At 38.6% G+C, this 14,851-nt stretch overlaps 2 protein-coding genes across 2 annotated transcripts; one reads left to right on the forward strand and one right to left on the reverse strand.

Annotated features, from left to right (window-relative positions):
* Positions 1-831: 831 nt before the first annotated feature.
* On the forward strand, positions 832-5,576 carry TERT (telomerase reverse transcriptase). Its single transcript, XM_079041773.1, has 11 exons — positions 832-1,219; positions 1,529-1,606; positions 1,758-1,823; positions 2,073-2,232; positions 2,335-2,645; positions 2,721-2,847; positions 2,947-3,082; positions 3,168-4,242; positions 4,316-4,806; positions 4,911-5,183; positions 5,268-5,576. The coding sequence occupies exons 1-11, from the start codon at positions 896-898 to the stop codon at positions 5,542-5,544; spliced, it is 3,318 nt and encodes a 1,105-aa protein (XP_078897899.1). The 5' UTR covers positions 832-895; the 3' UTR covers positions 5,545-5,576.
* A 323-nt stretch (positions 5,577-5,899) lies between these two features.
* On the reverse strand, positions 5,900-6,847 carry LOC145109773 (uncharacterized). Its single transcript, XM_079046937.1, has 3 exons — positions 6,684-6,847; positions 6,312-6,539; positions 5,900-6,225 (listed from the first exon to the last, which is right to left on the reverse strand). Exons 1-3 carry the CDS (start codon positions 6,741-6,743, stop codon positions 6,064-6,066), a joined length of 450 nt encoding a protein of 149 aa, XP_078903063.1. The 5' UTR covers positions 6,744-6,847; the 3' UTR covers positions 5,900-6,063.
* Between the last annotated feature and the right edge of the window lie 8,004 nt (positions 6,848-14,851).

Here is a 14,851-nt window from a genome sequence, read left to right on the forward strand (position 1 = left end):
CCAAATAGATCAAACTCGGACCGATTCAACTAAATATACCAAACTACATATTTTTTTTTCTAGTGAAACCCGGTTTATATATATTTCGTGCTTTTGAATCAAAGTGATTTTTCAAACATTTATAATTTTAGGTTTAGGTAGATGCTTTTTTATATTTATATAAAATTATGTAACTTATTTATAATATTATTAGAAATAATTTGAAAAATCATGGGAGTTTCAAATGTTTGTTGTGAAAGGAAAATGATTCCTTTATCGGTCAAAATTGATCCAGCTCCGGTTCAACTCAATATACCCAACTATATAATTTTTTTCTAACTGAAACACAGTTTAAACCTGAAAAAATTCGGTTCAAAACCATTTTTGGAATTCTAAAAGTTAACTAGACACTTGCCAATATAGACAATCTCACCAAATAATACCTTCAAAATCCTACAAAGATAGGCATGAGGAGGTTCTCATGGTTTGATCCCTTTGAAACATTTCACAACCTTTCCTATTTATAGAAGAGGAAACATTCTCTTGTTTACTCTCACCATCGATGTGGTATGAAGACATTGTAATAAAATATCTTTTATTGTTTATAGAACATTATTTAACTTATTTATAATATTATTGTAAAGAAATTGAAAAGTCATGAGAGTTTCAAATGAATGTGGTGAAAGGAAGTTAAAAAATGAGGTTTTAAATACATTAGATTCAAGAAAAAATGCTAGCTTATGATTATAAAATTGATAACGGTTATTTGTCGTGCTTTTTTACACACGACAAATGTTTACTAGAGCCAATTTTCATTTTGTGTTCCAATTTAAAAACAAACAGTCACTTTTAGTCAACCAACCCCTGACCTTCTCTCTCCCTGCATTCCAGTATTTTTAGTCTCCATGATGGTTTAATGGTCGGACGAACGGATCAAATGACGAAGAAGCCGAGAGTACCGGGGGTGCTATGGAAATTGTTCCAAAACCGTGCCCGCACACTCGCCGAAACCATACTCTCCTTCACACCTCCACCGTCGTCGGCGACGGTTCAATGCCGTTGCAAGGATAGTCGCCATTGCCTCCGTTGCTGTTGCGACGGTGACCGTATGTCGTTTCTGATCAGAGAAGACGACCCATCCGACTACTCTAAGCTCCTCAATCAATGTTTTGTAGTCGTCTCGGACAATGCGCCCTCTCCTCCTCCTTTCGATCCTAATTCTCGTTGGTCCCAACTTCAGGTCTCTCTCTCTCTCTCTCTCTCTCTCTCTCTCTCTTATGCACACACACACACAGGTTCATGTATAGACGCAGCAAATGCACTAGTTTGTTTGTTTGTTTTTTTTTTTTTTTTTTTTTTTTGGAGGAAAATCTGAGATTAAGTTTGATCCATGAAATGAATATCTATATATTTGATTATTTCGAAAGAAAAACCTCAATTTCGTAATCACTACTCCATCTACTTGAATCAATTTGGATTTCATTATCATTGAACACAATAAGCTGTTTCTTCTTCTAACTCTTACAATTGTATTGATGGCTATGTGCAGATTGTTAGAATGACCATTGAAATGATGTCATGTGAGAATGTGCTCACAAAAAATATGATATGCGCAGGCTATAACAAGGTACGCCATTGTTTGGGGTTAGCTGAACTTGTAAGCTGCACCCTTTTGTTGTTTCCATGACTTTTACTTTCTTTCTCTCTTCCAACAAAATACGAGTTCTGCATCTACAATAAACATGTACTACTGCTAATGACTTCATATCTGTTGACAGCAATTTCGCTCAAGCATCATTTTAGAAGCTCTTACATCAGCTTCATGGAGTCTGCTGTTACAGAGGGTAATCCATATCTGATTCGTTGGGTTGAATTCTTGCATTAATTTACCTTCTCTTTCCCAAAATAATGAAAATTTCGTAAAGCTATATAGATCATGACAGACGAATCTTTGTGAAGGGAGTAAACAAGAAATCAATTTAAAGTTATAAATTGAAAAGACCGAATTGAAGATATAAGGGTTTTTCTTGTTCTCATTGTCCTTTGTCTATCTATTTATTTGGGTTAATCTTTTTACCATATACCATATGCAGATAGGAGATTGCCTCATGGTTTATCTACTGAAATATTCTTCAATATTTATCCCCATACATCGAAAGAAACACCATCAGGTAGCAGGAATTCCCATTAATGACATGTGCTGGAAACTCTTGAAGCAGACATCCGAATCCAAAAATCAGCAACCTTCATCAGGTAAAACGTTTCATATGTAGATTTTGATTTTTCCTCTTATGATCTTATATCCATGTCTATTATCTGTTCATCATTATCTTCTTCTTTCGTTTTGCCTTTTAGTCCAGAAAGTTCCAGAGAGATACCATGAAGTTGATAGTCAAGAACATTCAATGACTTGTCTTGGATGTGATATCAAGGGTTCTGTAACTCCATCTACAAAACTTCATATGAAACAGTGCTCCAAGATGAGTTGTCATGGTGATTCCAGTCCCATAACAGATGCTGACTGTAATGGACCCACACCCACCCAAGAAGATGGAGTTTTGACTGTGCCTCAATCTAGGAAGCGGTTAAGATCATATGCTTGGCAACACAGACATAAACTTAGGAAGTTGTCATCTCAGAACATGTGTGATTCAAACTCAGAGAAGGTAATTTCTTTTCCATTATATATAATCTCATCAATGGTGTTGTTTGTCTGATACTTGCATATGATCTATCTGCAGATGAGAATCCCATGTTCTTGTTGTTCAATCTGGAGAACACTTCAGAAAGTTCCCAGAAAAGCTCAAATCAGTAAGCAATCCATTTTATATAAACTAGAACATGCCTCATCAATTCTTCCAGGAAAACGTATCCTGTTCCAGTCTTTATACATTTTGTACAATCATTATGAATATAATATAAATATCAAAGGGTACCTTGATTGATTGATCTTAACAATTTTAAAAGACATAATCAATTCCCTGAAGCCAAATGTTGCTGGAGCAAATGCACTCTTTAAAGAAATATTTGGATCAAGTAATGACTCTCATTCAACCCTATGCTTCCACAGCAATAACATTTGTGCTATTGGAACAACATGCTTGTGAGTGACATTAACATAAATTATAAATACATAATCATTTTTTTTTTATATATATATTCTTATAATCTTAATTTTACTCTTACAGATATCACTCTCTTCATAAGCTTCTCAAGATTCTTATACGAAAAGCCATTCGTTGTCCACGTCTAAAGTTATTAAAAAAACATATCTTTGATAAAAAAGATTTACATTGCTCAAAAGGGCAAGTGGTGTCATTTATTTGGGCAGCTTCTAGAAGCATTGTTCCCGAGGAACTACTAGGAGATTTGAGAATCCTCAGAAAGAATATTTCCAAGTTTATCAGATTAAGGATATACGAGAAGTTTTCTTTACATCAATGTATGCATAAACTCAAAACATCAAACTTCTCCTTTCTATCAAACAACCACTCTTTCTGCAACTCGAGCAACATTGACCGCAAGTTTGGGGAAGTCAAACAAAGACTTTTAGGAAGATGGATATATTGGTTCTTTACAAGCTTCATAGTGCCATTAATACAAGCAAACTTTTATGTAACTGAAAGTGAGCATGGAAGACTAGATGTTTTCTTTTATGAGAAATCAATTTGGGAGAAATTGATGAAAAGCTCAGTGTCATCCAAAAAAGACAAGTGCTACAGTTTATTAGATGTGAACGATGTTAAAAAGATTCTAAGTAGTCGAAAATTTGGTTTCTCAAGGGTAAGATTTTGTCCAAAACCAAACGGAATAAGACCATTAGCCAATCTTAAATCATCATCGAGGTTACCCAAAACCAATAAGGGCTTCAAAGCTGTAAACATTGTTCTTCGTGATTTGCATGCTGCCCTAAAAGACATTCAACTCAAAACACCAGAAAAGTTGGGATCTTCGGTTTTCAGTTACAATGATGTCCACAGAAAGCTGCGTGGTTTCTTGACACGTGTCAAAAGTGGATTGGAGAGTTCGCCTTGTGTTTATTATATGGTTGTTGCTGATGTCCAGAAAGCTTATGATTCAATTGATCAAGATAAGCTTCTTCATGTGATGAAAGATGTTATAACAGATGATCATCTTTTACATGAAACACACAATGTCACCATTTCAAAGAGAAACATGCAAATCTGTCAAAACATCAATTTGTCTAGACAGTTTCGATCTCATCTTCATTCTCCCTCATCTCACAGCATCCTTGTGGATATGGTATTACTTTTTCAAATATAATTTATATATAATATGAATTAAAAAGATTAATTGTATGATGTTTTGACTTCAGGGAAGAAAAAGAACAGCAAGGAAAGACGAATTACTTTCTACTTTGAGACAACATGTGAAGTACAATGTGTTGCGTATAGACAAAAGTTTTTATCTCCAAAACGTTGGTATACCTCAAGGAAGTGTTTTGTCTTCATTGTTGTGCTCGTTTTACTATGGGCACATGGAAAATAGTAAACTTGTTCCGTTTCTTGATAAGGTTTCTGAAGGGCATTTTGGTCAGAATTTGTTGCTTAGGTTTATTGATGACTTTATTTTCGTCTCGACATCAAAGAAACAGGCGCTTGCGTTCTTGTCGAGGGTTGAAAGAGGATTCTGTGAGTATAATTGTAACATGAACAAAGAAAAATTTGGTTTAAGTTTTGATGGTGAGAAAGTTAGGGCAGAAGAATCGACTAGGGTTTATTTTGATGAAGATGGTAATAAGTTTTTGAAGTGGAGTGGTTTGTTTATCAACTGCAAGACTCTAGGAGTTCAGGCAGACTACACCAGGTTTTATTTTGTTTTTAAAATGTTATTGTTATATAATCTTGTTATGTTGTTATATTTTTATAAACTTTTTTATTTTTTTATTTTTTTTATGATGTTTTAATAAGGTACTTGGATGGGAATGTAAGTTCAAGTCTTACAGTGAGTTGGCTAGGGAATCCAGTTTGTGATTTGAGGGAAAAACTGTGCAACTATTTGCGACCAAAATGTCATGCGATTTTCTATGATTCAAAGATCAATTCAGCTTCTGTTGTGAGATTGAATATCTATCAATCGTTTGTGATATGTGCAATGAAGTTCCATTGCTATGTTTGTGATTTATCTGACATCTATAAGTTTGAATCGGGGTCCTATATGAACATCATCCACAACTCTTTGAGGTAATAAATTCAATATTTTATTTTTCTGATATGTTATGATTGATGATGGATTTTATGCATGTGATGTGTTTATGATTTTGTTAGGTTTATGTATAAGCTTATGAAGAAGCGGATGTATTCTTGTGTGGTGAATATGATTGATAGTTTAAGGCCGATTTTGAGAGTGAAAAGGAGGGAAGTGGAATGGCTTGGATTAAGAGCTTATTTCGAGGTGTTGAAGCGAAAGCAAGGGAGGTATAAGGAGGTGTTATCTTTGTTGGAGTTGAAGTTGAAGTCGCTTAATGTAGGAATAGTGTCACCTGCCTTGAAGTTTGCTGTTGACAAGTCAAACTCCTCAGTACTCTGGAAAATCAAGTATTGAATCCTTTAAACTTTGAAAGCTTACTTTCAATCCGTTTTGTGCAATGTGAAGTTGTGCCATGTAGGAAAAGGGTTGTACATTTTAGATTGCGAAAACAATGTTTTTCTCATTATTACGGCTACCAGGAAATATCCAGACGTTCTTATTGATATCTAGTATTAATTATTAAATAAAAACTCGTATGCGTTTAATTAAAATAAACGTCATCAACAGAAATTTGTGTAATAAAAAAATAGGCAGGAATATATATATATATATATATTCTTCATATTCTGAATTCTCAGGCATATAGTATAACAATTAACGTTTTAAGCTAACAAGCATTACACCTATATAACATTATAACTCATGCAAGTTAAATAAAATGGATCCATAATTGAAAGAGCAGACTTTATCAAAATCCTAGTCATAAAACAAGTACATATTCCATCGTATCCATTCATTCTCCTTGCAGAAACAAAAAAAACTTCCAACTTCAAGAAAGGAGAAACAAAACAAGTGATCAAAAACCTTGATGATTTACATTTGTTTCGAGGAATTGTTGCCTGTAACACAAGATTTGACCAACTCCTTCAACCCTCTCTTTTTCTTTCTCTCTGTCGTAGTCTTCTTCTTCATAGCCTCTTCTTCAACAAGTCTCCTCTTCTCCCCTTCTATCTCTTCTTCCATCTGCATACACAACTAATCATCGCAAAAACTCAGATCAATATATGCTCTAAACACGTAGTCCATAGCTACTTGGATAAAGCTTGATGCATGCGTATTACCTTGGCTACACGCTCTTCCACATAAAGTAGCCTCTCGATGAGTGTGCCTTTGACTCCTGTCTCCACTATCACGTCGTCAATCGGACGACAGTGCTTCTCTAAGCTCCTGGGAGAGAAATCAATGGATGATATTTGACCTTCGCTAGTCAGTGTGCCACTCGATGGTGTCGATGCACAAGAACTCTTCGGTGTTCTGTTTCCCCCTCGTATCTCTTCCAATTGCCTCACCTGTATGTCCACAAATTCAAATCAATCGCCAAATTTTTAAGACCGAGTGATCGATCATACACAATTAATCCAGAATCAAACGGAATATGATAATTAATTAAACTAGTTAATTAGATACAAAACCAGATCATACTGGAAACTCACAATGGTATCGAGACGATCAAGCCTGGAAAGCATGGGTTCTTCGACTGTACCTACCGCCATTGTTCAAAGCCTGAAACACAACTTTGTGCGAAAACTGCTCTTACTTTGTTTTTTTCCCGGGAATAAAAGCTTAAAAGACTTCAGGGTTTCCTCTTTAATCTTTATTGATGCATTGGGAAGAATGAAGATGATTTTATAAATGCGTTTCATTTATGCAACTGAAGATCGACGTGTGGCCGGAGATCGGCAGGTGGCGAACTGGGTTTGAAGCCACGTTGCATGATTACGTGTCGTAGATAAGATTATTATCTGCGACATGCATATATGGGATTTTGTTGGGATTATTTTCTTTGTAGGTCCCTTTAGTTTCAACCTATCGCAAAATATCAAAATATATTATTTATTATCCATATATAAATTTTTTTTGAATAGTCGGATATATTAAAAAGAAAATCTAGCAAATAATTAGAGGTATAGTAAGAACAAGTGGTGACAGCTACAATGGAATTATATCATCAATTTAACCAACTAACAGGAGATATTTGTTTCAAGGAAAGAAAGGATTACTTTGAAGTTCATACGATAAAGTAGAGTGGGATTTGGGCTCACTTGAATGGAGTTTGTGGTTGTATCACGAATCCTTGATCATATATTTGGCGAATTTAAAGGTTCAAATTGTGGAGGGTCTTCAATTTCATACTTAATTTTGGGGCGGTGTGATTACAATTTGTATCACATGTTATGATTTTGATCAACCTATTAAAATTAAATTTATGTTTGTGTATCTTTGTTACTACACGGATCTTGATCCTGTTTTTTTTTTTTTTTTTTTTATTTATTTTTTTTCCCCTTAAAAAATTTGAGTATACTATAAGGGAAAAAAATTCCAACAATTTGTGATGGCAAATCAAATGATGAACCATATGCTACGAGGGTTTAGGGTTCGTTATGTACAATATTGAACGATCACGTTTGTTTCATAGTATATCATAAACTTTAGGGGTTTAAAAAATCATTTGCATTTGCATGCATGATTCGTGATTGGTAGACATAGAATTTAAACGACTAGCGGAGGCCGAGGGGGTCATAACTCATAACCTTTTTTGCTCTTTGAAAAGTTTGTCAAAAATGTTGCCATGTAATTTTACGGTTATCAACATCTTTAAATTTAAATGCAGTTATTATTAATATTGAGATAGTCTGAGCTTTATTTACTCACCGAGACAGGAGGTGTCGGTATAGAATATTGAGAAAATCAACCACACGAATCATAGTGTTATGATATGTATTTATAATTATAAAAAATAAGAAATACAAGATTACAAAAATATACTCCTATAATAAAGGAGTTGATAAATATAAATATACAATAGCTTAGTAACACGTTATTATCTGATATCCCCCCTAGAACAAATGGGTGATGGACCAAGACGAAGCAAAGCATGAAATTGTTTAAACTAAGCACACGGAAGACTCTTGGTAAAAATGTCAACCACCTGAAGCTTGGTTGAGACAAAATTTGTGTAAAGCTTACCGGATGCAACAACTTCTCTAACAAAATGATGATCAAGATCTATATGTTTAGCACGTTTGTGAGAGACCGGATTTTGTGTCATAAACAAAGCACTTTTATTATCACAAAATAAAGTTGGTCTTTCTGGAGGTAGCGCATGAAGTTCACGTAAAAGATGGGTGATCCATACTATTTCAGCTGCAATATTTGCCATTGCTCGAAACTCTGATTCATAACTAGATCGAGAAACAGTGGGTTGTTTGTTGGGCTCCAAGAGACTAAGTTACCACCAAGAAAGATTGAGTAGCCATATGTAGAGCGCTTAGTTTCAATACAACGAGCCCAATAAGCATCAAATTATCCCAAAATAGAGCTTGTATGAGTTTTGCGGTAAATAAGCCCAAAGGTAATAGTGCCTTTCACATAGCGCAAGATACGTTTGACCGATTGAAAATGAGCATTTGTGGGAGCATTAAGGCATTGACTTGCTTGAGTGACAACATAAGACAAATCTGGTCGAGTTATGGTTAAATACCGGAGAGCACCTACCCAGGAGTGATAAAGAGTGACATCCTTGAAAGGAGGACCGGCTGAAGTAAATGTTTCATGTGTGACTAAAGAAGTAGGCATTGGTTTTGAGTCGAGTAAATCAGCTCGTGTAAAAATATCTTTGGCATATTTGGTTTGGCTAAGGAAGAGCCCATCATCCGTATAGCTCACTTCGAGACCAAGAAAATAGTTCAGATCACCAAGATCTTTGATGGCAAATTCATTGTGGAGTCGAGTGGTAAAAGAGATTATTTGGCATGCATTATTACCTGTTAAAATTAAGTCGTCCACATAAATCAATAAGTACATGATGCATGATTCTCAAAGAATAAGGATGTATCGGCACGACTGTGACATCCTGTTTCGGATCGTTTGTGATTTAAGGCTCGTGGGCCGTAACCCGGGCGTGAGAAGGTTTTGAGGCTTTGAAGGAGAAAGGTCTAGGCCCTTTTTGGATATGGAAAAGGTAGGTTGTGTGATAAAAGGGTTCGGGCTGTGCTTTAGAGCCCAAGAGTATCGGTAAAGGCGTCGGCTCGGTCTTTTATTAATTTTGGGTTTTGGTTCGTGGAGTTTTCAGGCTGTGATGTGTTGCTAGAAGCGTAGGGCTTCTCGCCACCTTTCTGTGGATATAAGGTTCATTAGGAACGAACTTATAACAAAGAAGTTATGATAGTTTGAAGTTTTGGAAAGTTTAGTTCTTATTGAGAAACGGGTGGCAATTGGGTACGCGGGGCGTACACTTGTGTATGCGCAGCGTACTCATGCGATTTGCATGATCGCGGAAGCCACCTAGTACGCTGGGTGTACCAGAGGGTACGCTGGGCGTACTAGGTCCAGAAAGAAACCCTAATATTTTGAGGTGACCCTATTTAAGGAACATGATGGCCTCATTTTCAGCCACCATTTCCAGTCTCCAAGCCCTCTCAAACCCTAATCTCATTTTCCCTAACTTGTGTGAGTATGGAGGCTCATTTGAGTGTTCTTGGTGAAGCTCTTGGTGAAGAAGGAGCCTTGAAAGAGGATAGCTTGTGCTTCTAGCTTTTGGATCTGAGTTCTACTCTTGTTGTTGCATCTTCCAAAGGTATCAAGTTCGAAACTTGCTCATTGTTGTGCTAGTTCTTGTTTTGGGTCCATTTTTAGGGTTTTATGTCCCAAGATTGGAACTTTGTGAGTTTGGTGAACTCCATAGCAAATCTCTTGTCCTTTTAAGTGTATTGAGCTATCTTGATTCATGAAAATGAGAACTTGATCCTCTAGATCTCTCCATGCATGTGTTAAGATGATTAAAGAGAGTCTTAATGGTTATTTTTGGAAGTTGGGTCCCATTAAGACATGCAAACTGATAAAGTCGCCAACTTTATCAGTTAGGAGCTTGTAATGAAGCTTCCCTGAGGATTGGATGCTTTGGGCTGAAGTGGTTAAGTCGAAAATAGAGTTTTTGGACCTGAGTCGTACGCCCCGCATAAGTCCCAGTACACCCGCGTACTAGTCTAGTTTCCCCGATCAGGAGTCCCGTGTACGCTGAGCGTACCAGAGGAAGTACGCCCGCGTAGTCTCGCTGTGGGCTCGTGGCATTTTGGGCTTCGTATCTTTGGGCCATTTTGTTGGACTTACTGTTTGGGCCTCTGGGCCATCTGAGATTATTATTGGACTAAGAGAAGCTTTGGGCTTAGGATAAGGCCCGTATGGGGGTTGGGCCCAATTGGGAAAATGGGCCATTAGTGGGCCTTTGTGGATCTCTTGATTGGGCCTTGGTGGGTCCAGTGGGTTTGGGTCATTGTGGGCCTGTTTGGGTGGGGCTATCTTTGGGGCGTAGTGTTGGGGTGTAGCCTTGCGTAGTTTTTTATTATGGTGTGGGTTGTTTTGGCCCAATCCAAGAGCCAATATGCAGCAGCAGCGGCAGTTTAGGATTTCTCGCGTAGCGGTTGAGGTGAGTCTTCTCACTATACTTACCTGTGTGGTAATGCATGCATGACCGGACGGTCTTATTTGTGTTATTAACCGGAGGGTCTTATGTATGTTGTTGACCGGAGGGTCTTATTTATATTATTGAACGGAGGGTCTTACTTGTATTACTGATCGGAGGGTCTTATCTGCTTTATGTGTTATTATGCATTCTTTCTTTGTGGCTCATGCTGTAATATTATTTTGTATATATGTTGAACTATAACCGGAGGGTCTATATCAAGACGTGGGGCCGGAGGGTCCTCACTGAGACACATGACCAGATGGTCCTTATCGAGATATAGCCATGAGAGGCTTATTATTTGTGTATGTGGTATTTTAGGGAACTCACTAAGCTTCGTGCTTACCGTGTCGATTTAAATGTGTTTCAGGTACTTCTGTGGATTCCGGGAAGGCGGAGGCATGATTGTACATCCATCGGCTTATGAATATTTGAGGATTTTGGGATACTATGATATTGTTTTGATAATAAATTACAATTTATGTGATGACTTGAATTTATGAGTAATATTTTGAGAATTAAAAATGAAAAAAATTTGTCTTGAAATTTGAGGTGTTTCAATTTGGTATCAGAGTCTTGGTTTGAGGGATTCGGGCACACCCTCGGGTATGTCTGGACTCAAACTGAGGAGTTGATAACTTTTCAAAAGGAATGATTTTTCATCACACAATTTTCCAAGGAGATTAAAGAGTTTTGAAATCAGATCCGAAGCGGTGTGTACAATCAGCCAGAGCCCAAGCGGTAATTTCCCAAAATACCCTTACTTGATTATTTGTTGTTATTATGAGTTGATAGAACTGCATGCTAGTTTAGGGCTAAGAATCTGCTCAGTATTGCATGCTAGTGTGCCTGCTTAGGAGAGATGCCTTTATGCTTGTTATGTGAGCTGGTAGTGTTGCATATGTATGATTAGAGATCTCCGAGGAGTTGTGAGGTAGGATTGCTTGAGTTCAGTGATGCCTTTTGTGTTGTGGATAGAGCAATTGGTGTTGTAGGCTAAAGTGGTTTTATGTGCTGTTAGAGGTTGTTCGATGCCCGAATGCTGCTTGCTTTGTGCTTTGTAGGACTCATGAGGGATACGAGTTAGCTATTGAGTGACTATGTCAAGTCACATGTGAAAAAGGTTGGATAGTCTAAGAGTGACGGATTTGAGCCTGCTGCGCAACTCTTGTCTGAGTCCAACCGTTGTAGGGATGAGTGTGATACTCGAAGGATTATCTGAGCTTTGTTGCCTGTGATTGTATTCATGAAATAGCTAATTGACTTTGCGAGGAGTTCTTCAGCAGTTGATGGCAGAGAAGTGTGGGAACCTAGGAGAGCCTAGGGAGTAATTTCAGTTTGATGAGTGCGCTGTTTAGCGGTGAGTATTCGCTGGGGAGCGAGCATGTGGAATGGGATCGGTCGATAAGGGAAGTTGTGAAACTACTTAGAAAATCTGGGACGAATCTTGAGGAAAGTATGGGTAGATGTGGAAGGTAGTATTGTGCCCGTACTACTGAAAGCAGAGGACCCATACTCGAAACGAGGAGAATTCCAGAGGTTCTAAGTAGCAGGTTGAGAGGACATAACATGATTTGGGTACCATGATTCGTGGCAGAGTGTGTTTCTGTCTTTACCGTTTATCCGACTGTGGTTGTTCAGACTGAGAGTGGGTATGGTAAATTAAGGGGCCAGAGGGCCATGTCGGTCGAGCTTAAATGGAGTATACCTTGCAAGGAAAAATTGAGTTTAGGTCTCGAGGGATTTGACTGGTGAGGTGCCAGTTGGAGTCGCAGGACTCAAAAAGGAAGCGGGGATGATACGATGTTGAGAATTGCAGCCTGAGTCGAGTGATCAGTCGATGTCATTTCTATGACGAGGATTATAATATTCCAGCTTTTCCGTGTCGGAAGCAAGAGTGAGTGAGATTCTGATTTCAGAATTTGGAGTAGACCCCATGGGGTACCAGATAGTTGCGGTATTTGCGTCAAAAGATTCTTGTGGTATGACCGCCTTGAGGTATTTCTTATGCCGTAAGAGAGTCATCAGTGGGGACTGTGACAGGCGAGGACAAAGAGATGCCTTAATTGAGTAAATTGAGGCGTATTCTTACATCTGTTTCAGGAAGCAGGAGAAGTATATCGGAACGACGACCCTCATTGTCTATGTTGCGAAATGACTGTGAGAGTGAGGTCTCTTGTTTCTATGTCGATTATTGCGATGGGGTGTTGGTTGAAGATTCAGATAATAAAGTGTGTGGTAGTCCATTATTTCCAGATATAGAGTCAACGCTATTTTAGGACTGTCGAAATATTTTCCTATGCAGCCGAATGAGATTCTGAGTGACTGGAGGCAGTCACATTGGGAGGTTTCCGAGGTTTCCATCTGAGATTCAGAATACTTGGAGTTGCTTGGTATTTATCTGGAAGGTCATCGAGTGTTGTGTGGTACGTTCCAAGATTCGGGAATGGTATATCTGGTGAGCCAGTTTGTAGTGTGGTCTGTTTGGTATGCCAATCGGCGATGGTTCGAACCCTAAGTGGGGGAGAACTGGGTATTCTGTCGGGACGATCATCAGTTTGTTAAGTTGCGGTTCAGAAGATTGGGTTATATGGATTTGTGGTCCAGGTATATGAGACTTGGGTCTAGGGGTAGTCAAGGCAAGGTGCAGAGCGAGATGATGCATGTTGTATGTGCTCAGGAATGAATGGGTGTCTTCACAGCAGGTAGCCGTTGGTAAGGGGTTTTATGGTGGTCAGTATTTCTGTCGGGTTCGCCAATGTTCAAGTTTCAAGGTGGTCGGGTCGTTGAGGTCAGGCTTCGATTATTGAGAGATTTGCTAGTTCGACGTATAAATTGCTATCTATACTCCAGGAGGGGCAGCAGTTGAATTGTCAATCAACTTCAGAGTCAGTGTGTGTAGTTTCACATGGGTTTTGATCAGTAAATTTTGGGGTTTTGGATTGTCGTCAACACGTTCTCTGTCATTGACGATTGTTCCATACTTCATTAATGAGTTGGAGTACTTCAAAGGCTTCGAGTTGTGTAAGATGAAGATCAGTGGGCGTGACAAGCTATCTTGAGATTCTGTGATGGTGTATCGTGGTTTCCGAGTATGATGCCCTAGATTGTTGGATTGTAGGATTATTATAAGGCTCAGGTTTGTTTTGATGGTAAGAGGAGCATCGAGCGACTATTATCTATTCCACTTGTGGACCCATCAGTTATTTGTCGCCATACGGGGATTATCCAAGGGTGTAAATTGTATTGAGGGAAAGTGCTTTGTTTGCAACAATTTTTGTCAGGTGTAGTAATGCTTAATCTGAGTGGGTGTGCGTACCTATATATGTTGGATCACGGAGCATGATTTTAGTGAACTCAGTATGATGATGGTTTGATAATGAGATTATGGGATTGTTCTGTAAACTAGCGGATGTGAGGTTGTAAGAGAGTGGATGGATCCAGGTGGGAATAATCACTTAGGACTGTCGGGAAAGACCATGGGGTGAGCCCATGGCGAGTGAGGAAGTGTTGTAAGACTGCGGGGAGTCGTAGCATTCACTAGTCAGTGAGAGAGTGTTGTAAGACTGCGGGGAGCCGTAGCATTCACTGGTCGGTGTGTGATGCAGATGGGTTCTTAGGCTTGGTAGCCTTGCCATTTAAGTATTTGGGAACCTGGTGGCCGAACCAGGTGCGAGACTGGGGTCTCAATGATGGTCGGGAACCGTTATATCTCAATGTAGGGAGGGGTTGTCGCAAGTCGGAAGGATTGGAGTGTAATGCACTCGTAGATTCACAGATCTCGGGTCATGAGTTGAGTATCAGATTGGATATGAGTGGTTTCATTTTTTTGCCGTCGGACCAGACTCTTGTGTTTGAGTTTGGCTCTGTCTGTGTAAAGGATAAGCAAGTTGGAATTTCGGATTTTCAGATGGTTTTCATTTTGAGTGGTTATGGTTTCCATCTGATGTTTTAGACCTGGGTGGGTCGGTTCGTTCGGCTTGGGGAGGACCACAACACGCATGAAATTGTAGGTGGTAGACGACAGAGGCCGGGGTGATGCGAGACTACAAATCGGTTGTAAAATTCGTTTTGGGGTAAAGCGAACATAATGATTGCGTGTGCGGTGTGATTGGCTGAGATAGATCTGTTGGATTGAAC

The sequence above is a fragment of the Lactuca virosa genome, chromosome 4, assembly GCF_052849685.1.
Source record: "Lactuca virosa cultivar CGN04683 chromosome 4, Lactuca_virosa_CGN04683_v6, whole genome shotgun sequence".
Classification (NCBI taxonomy): Eukaryota; Viridiplantae; Streptophyta; class Magnoliopsida; order Asterales; family Asteraceae; genus Lactuca; species Lactuca virosa.

Bases quoted from the DNA above. Each gene is read 5' to 3' on its own strand.
- TERT (XM_079041773.1), top strand. From the start codon at position 896: ATGGTCGGACGAACGGATCAAATGACGAAGAAGCCGAGAGTACCGGGG. The intron at 2,646-2,720 runs GTAATTTCTTTT...ATCTATCTGCAG, and splicing joins GTGATTCAAACTCAGAGAAG to ATGAGAATCCCATGTTCTTG. The intron at 2,848-2,946 runs GTATCCTGTTCC...CAATTTTAAAAG, and splicing joins ATCAATTCTTCCAGGAAAAC to ACATAATCAATTCCCTGAAG.
- LOC145109773 (XM_079046937.1), bottom strand. From the start codon at position 6,743: ATGGCGGTAGGTACAGTCGAAGAACCCATGCTTTCCAGGCTTGATCGT. The intron at 6,540-6,683 runs GTGAGTTTCCAG...GTGGACATACAG, and splicing joins TTGATCGTCTCGATACCATT to GTGAGGCAATTGGAAGAGAT. The intron at 6,226-6,311 runs GTAATACGCATG...TGCGATGATTAG, and splicing joins TGGAAGAGCGTGTAGCCAAG to TTGTGTATGCAGATGGAAGA.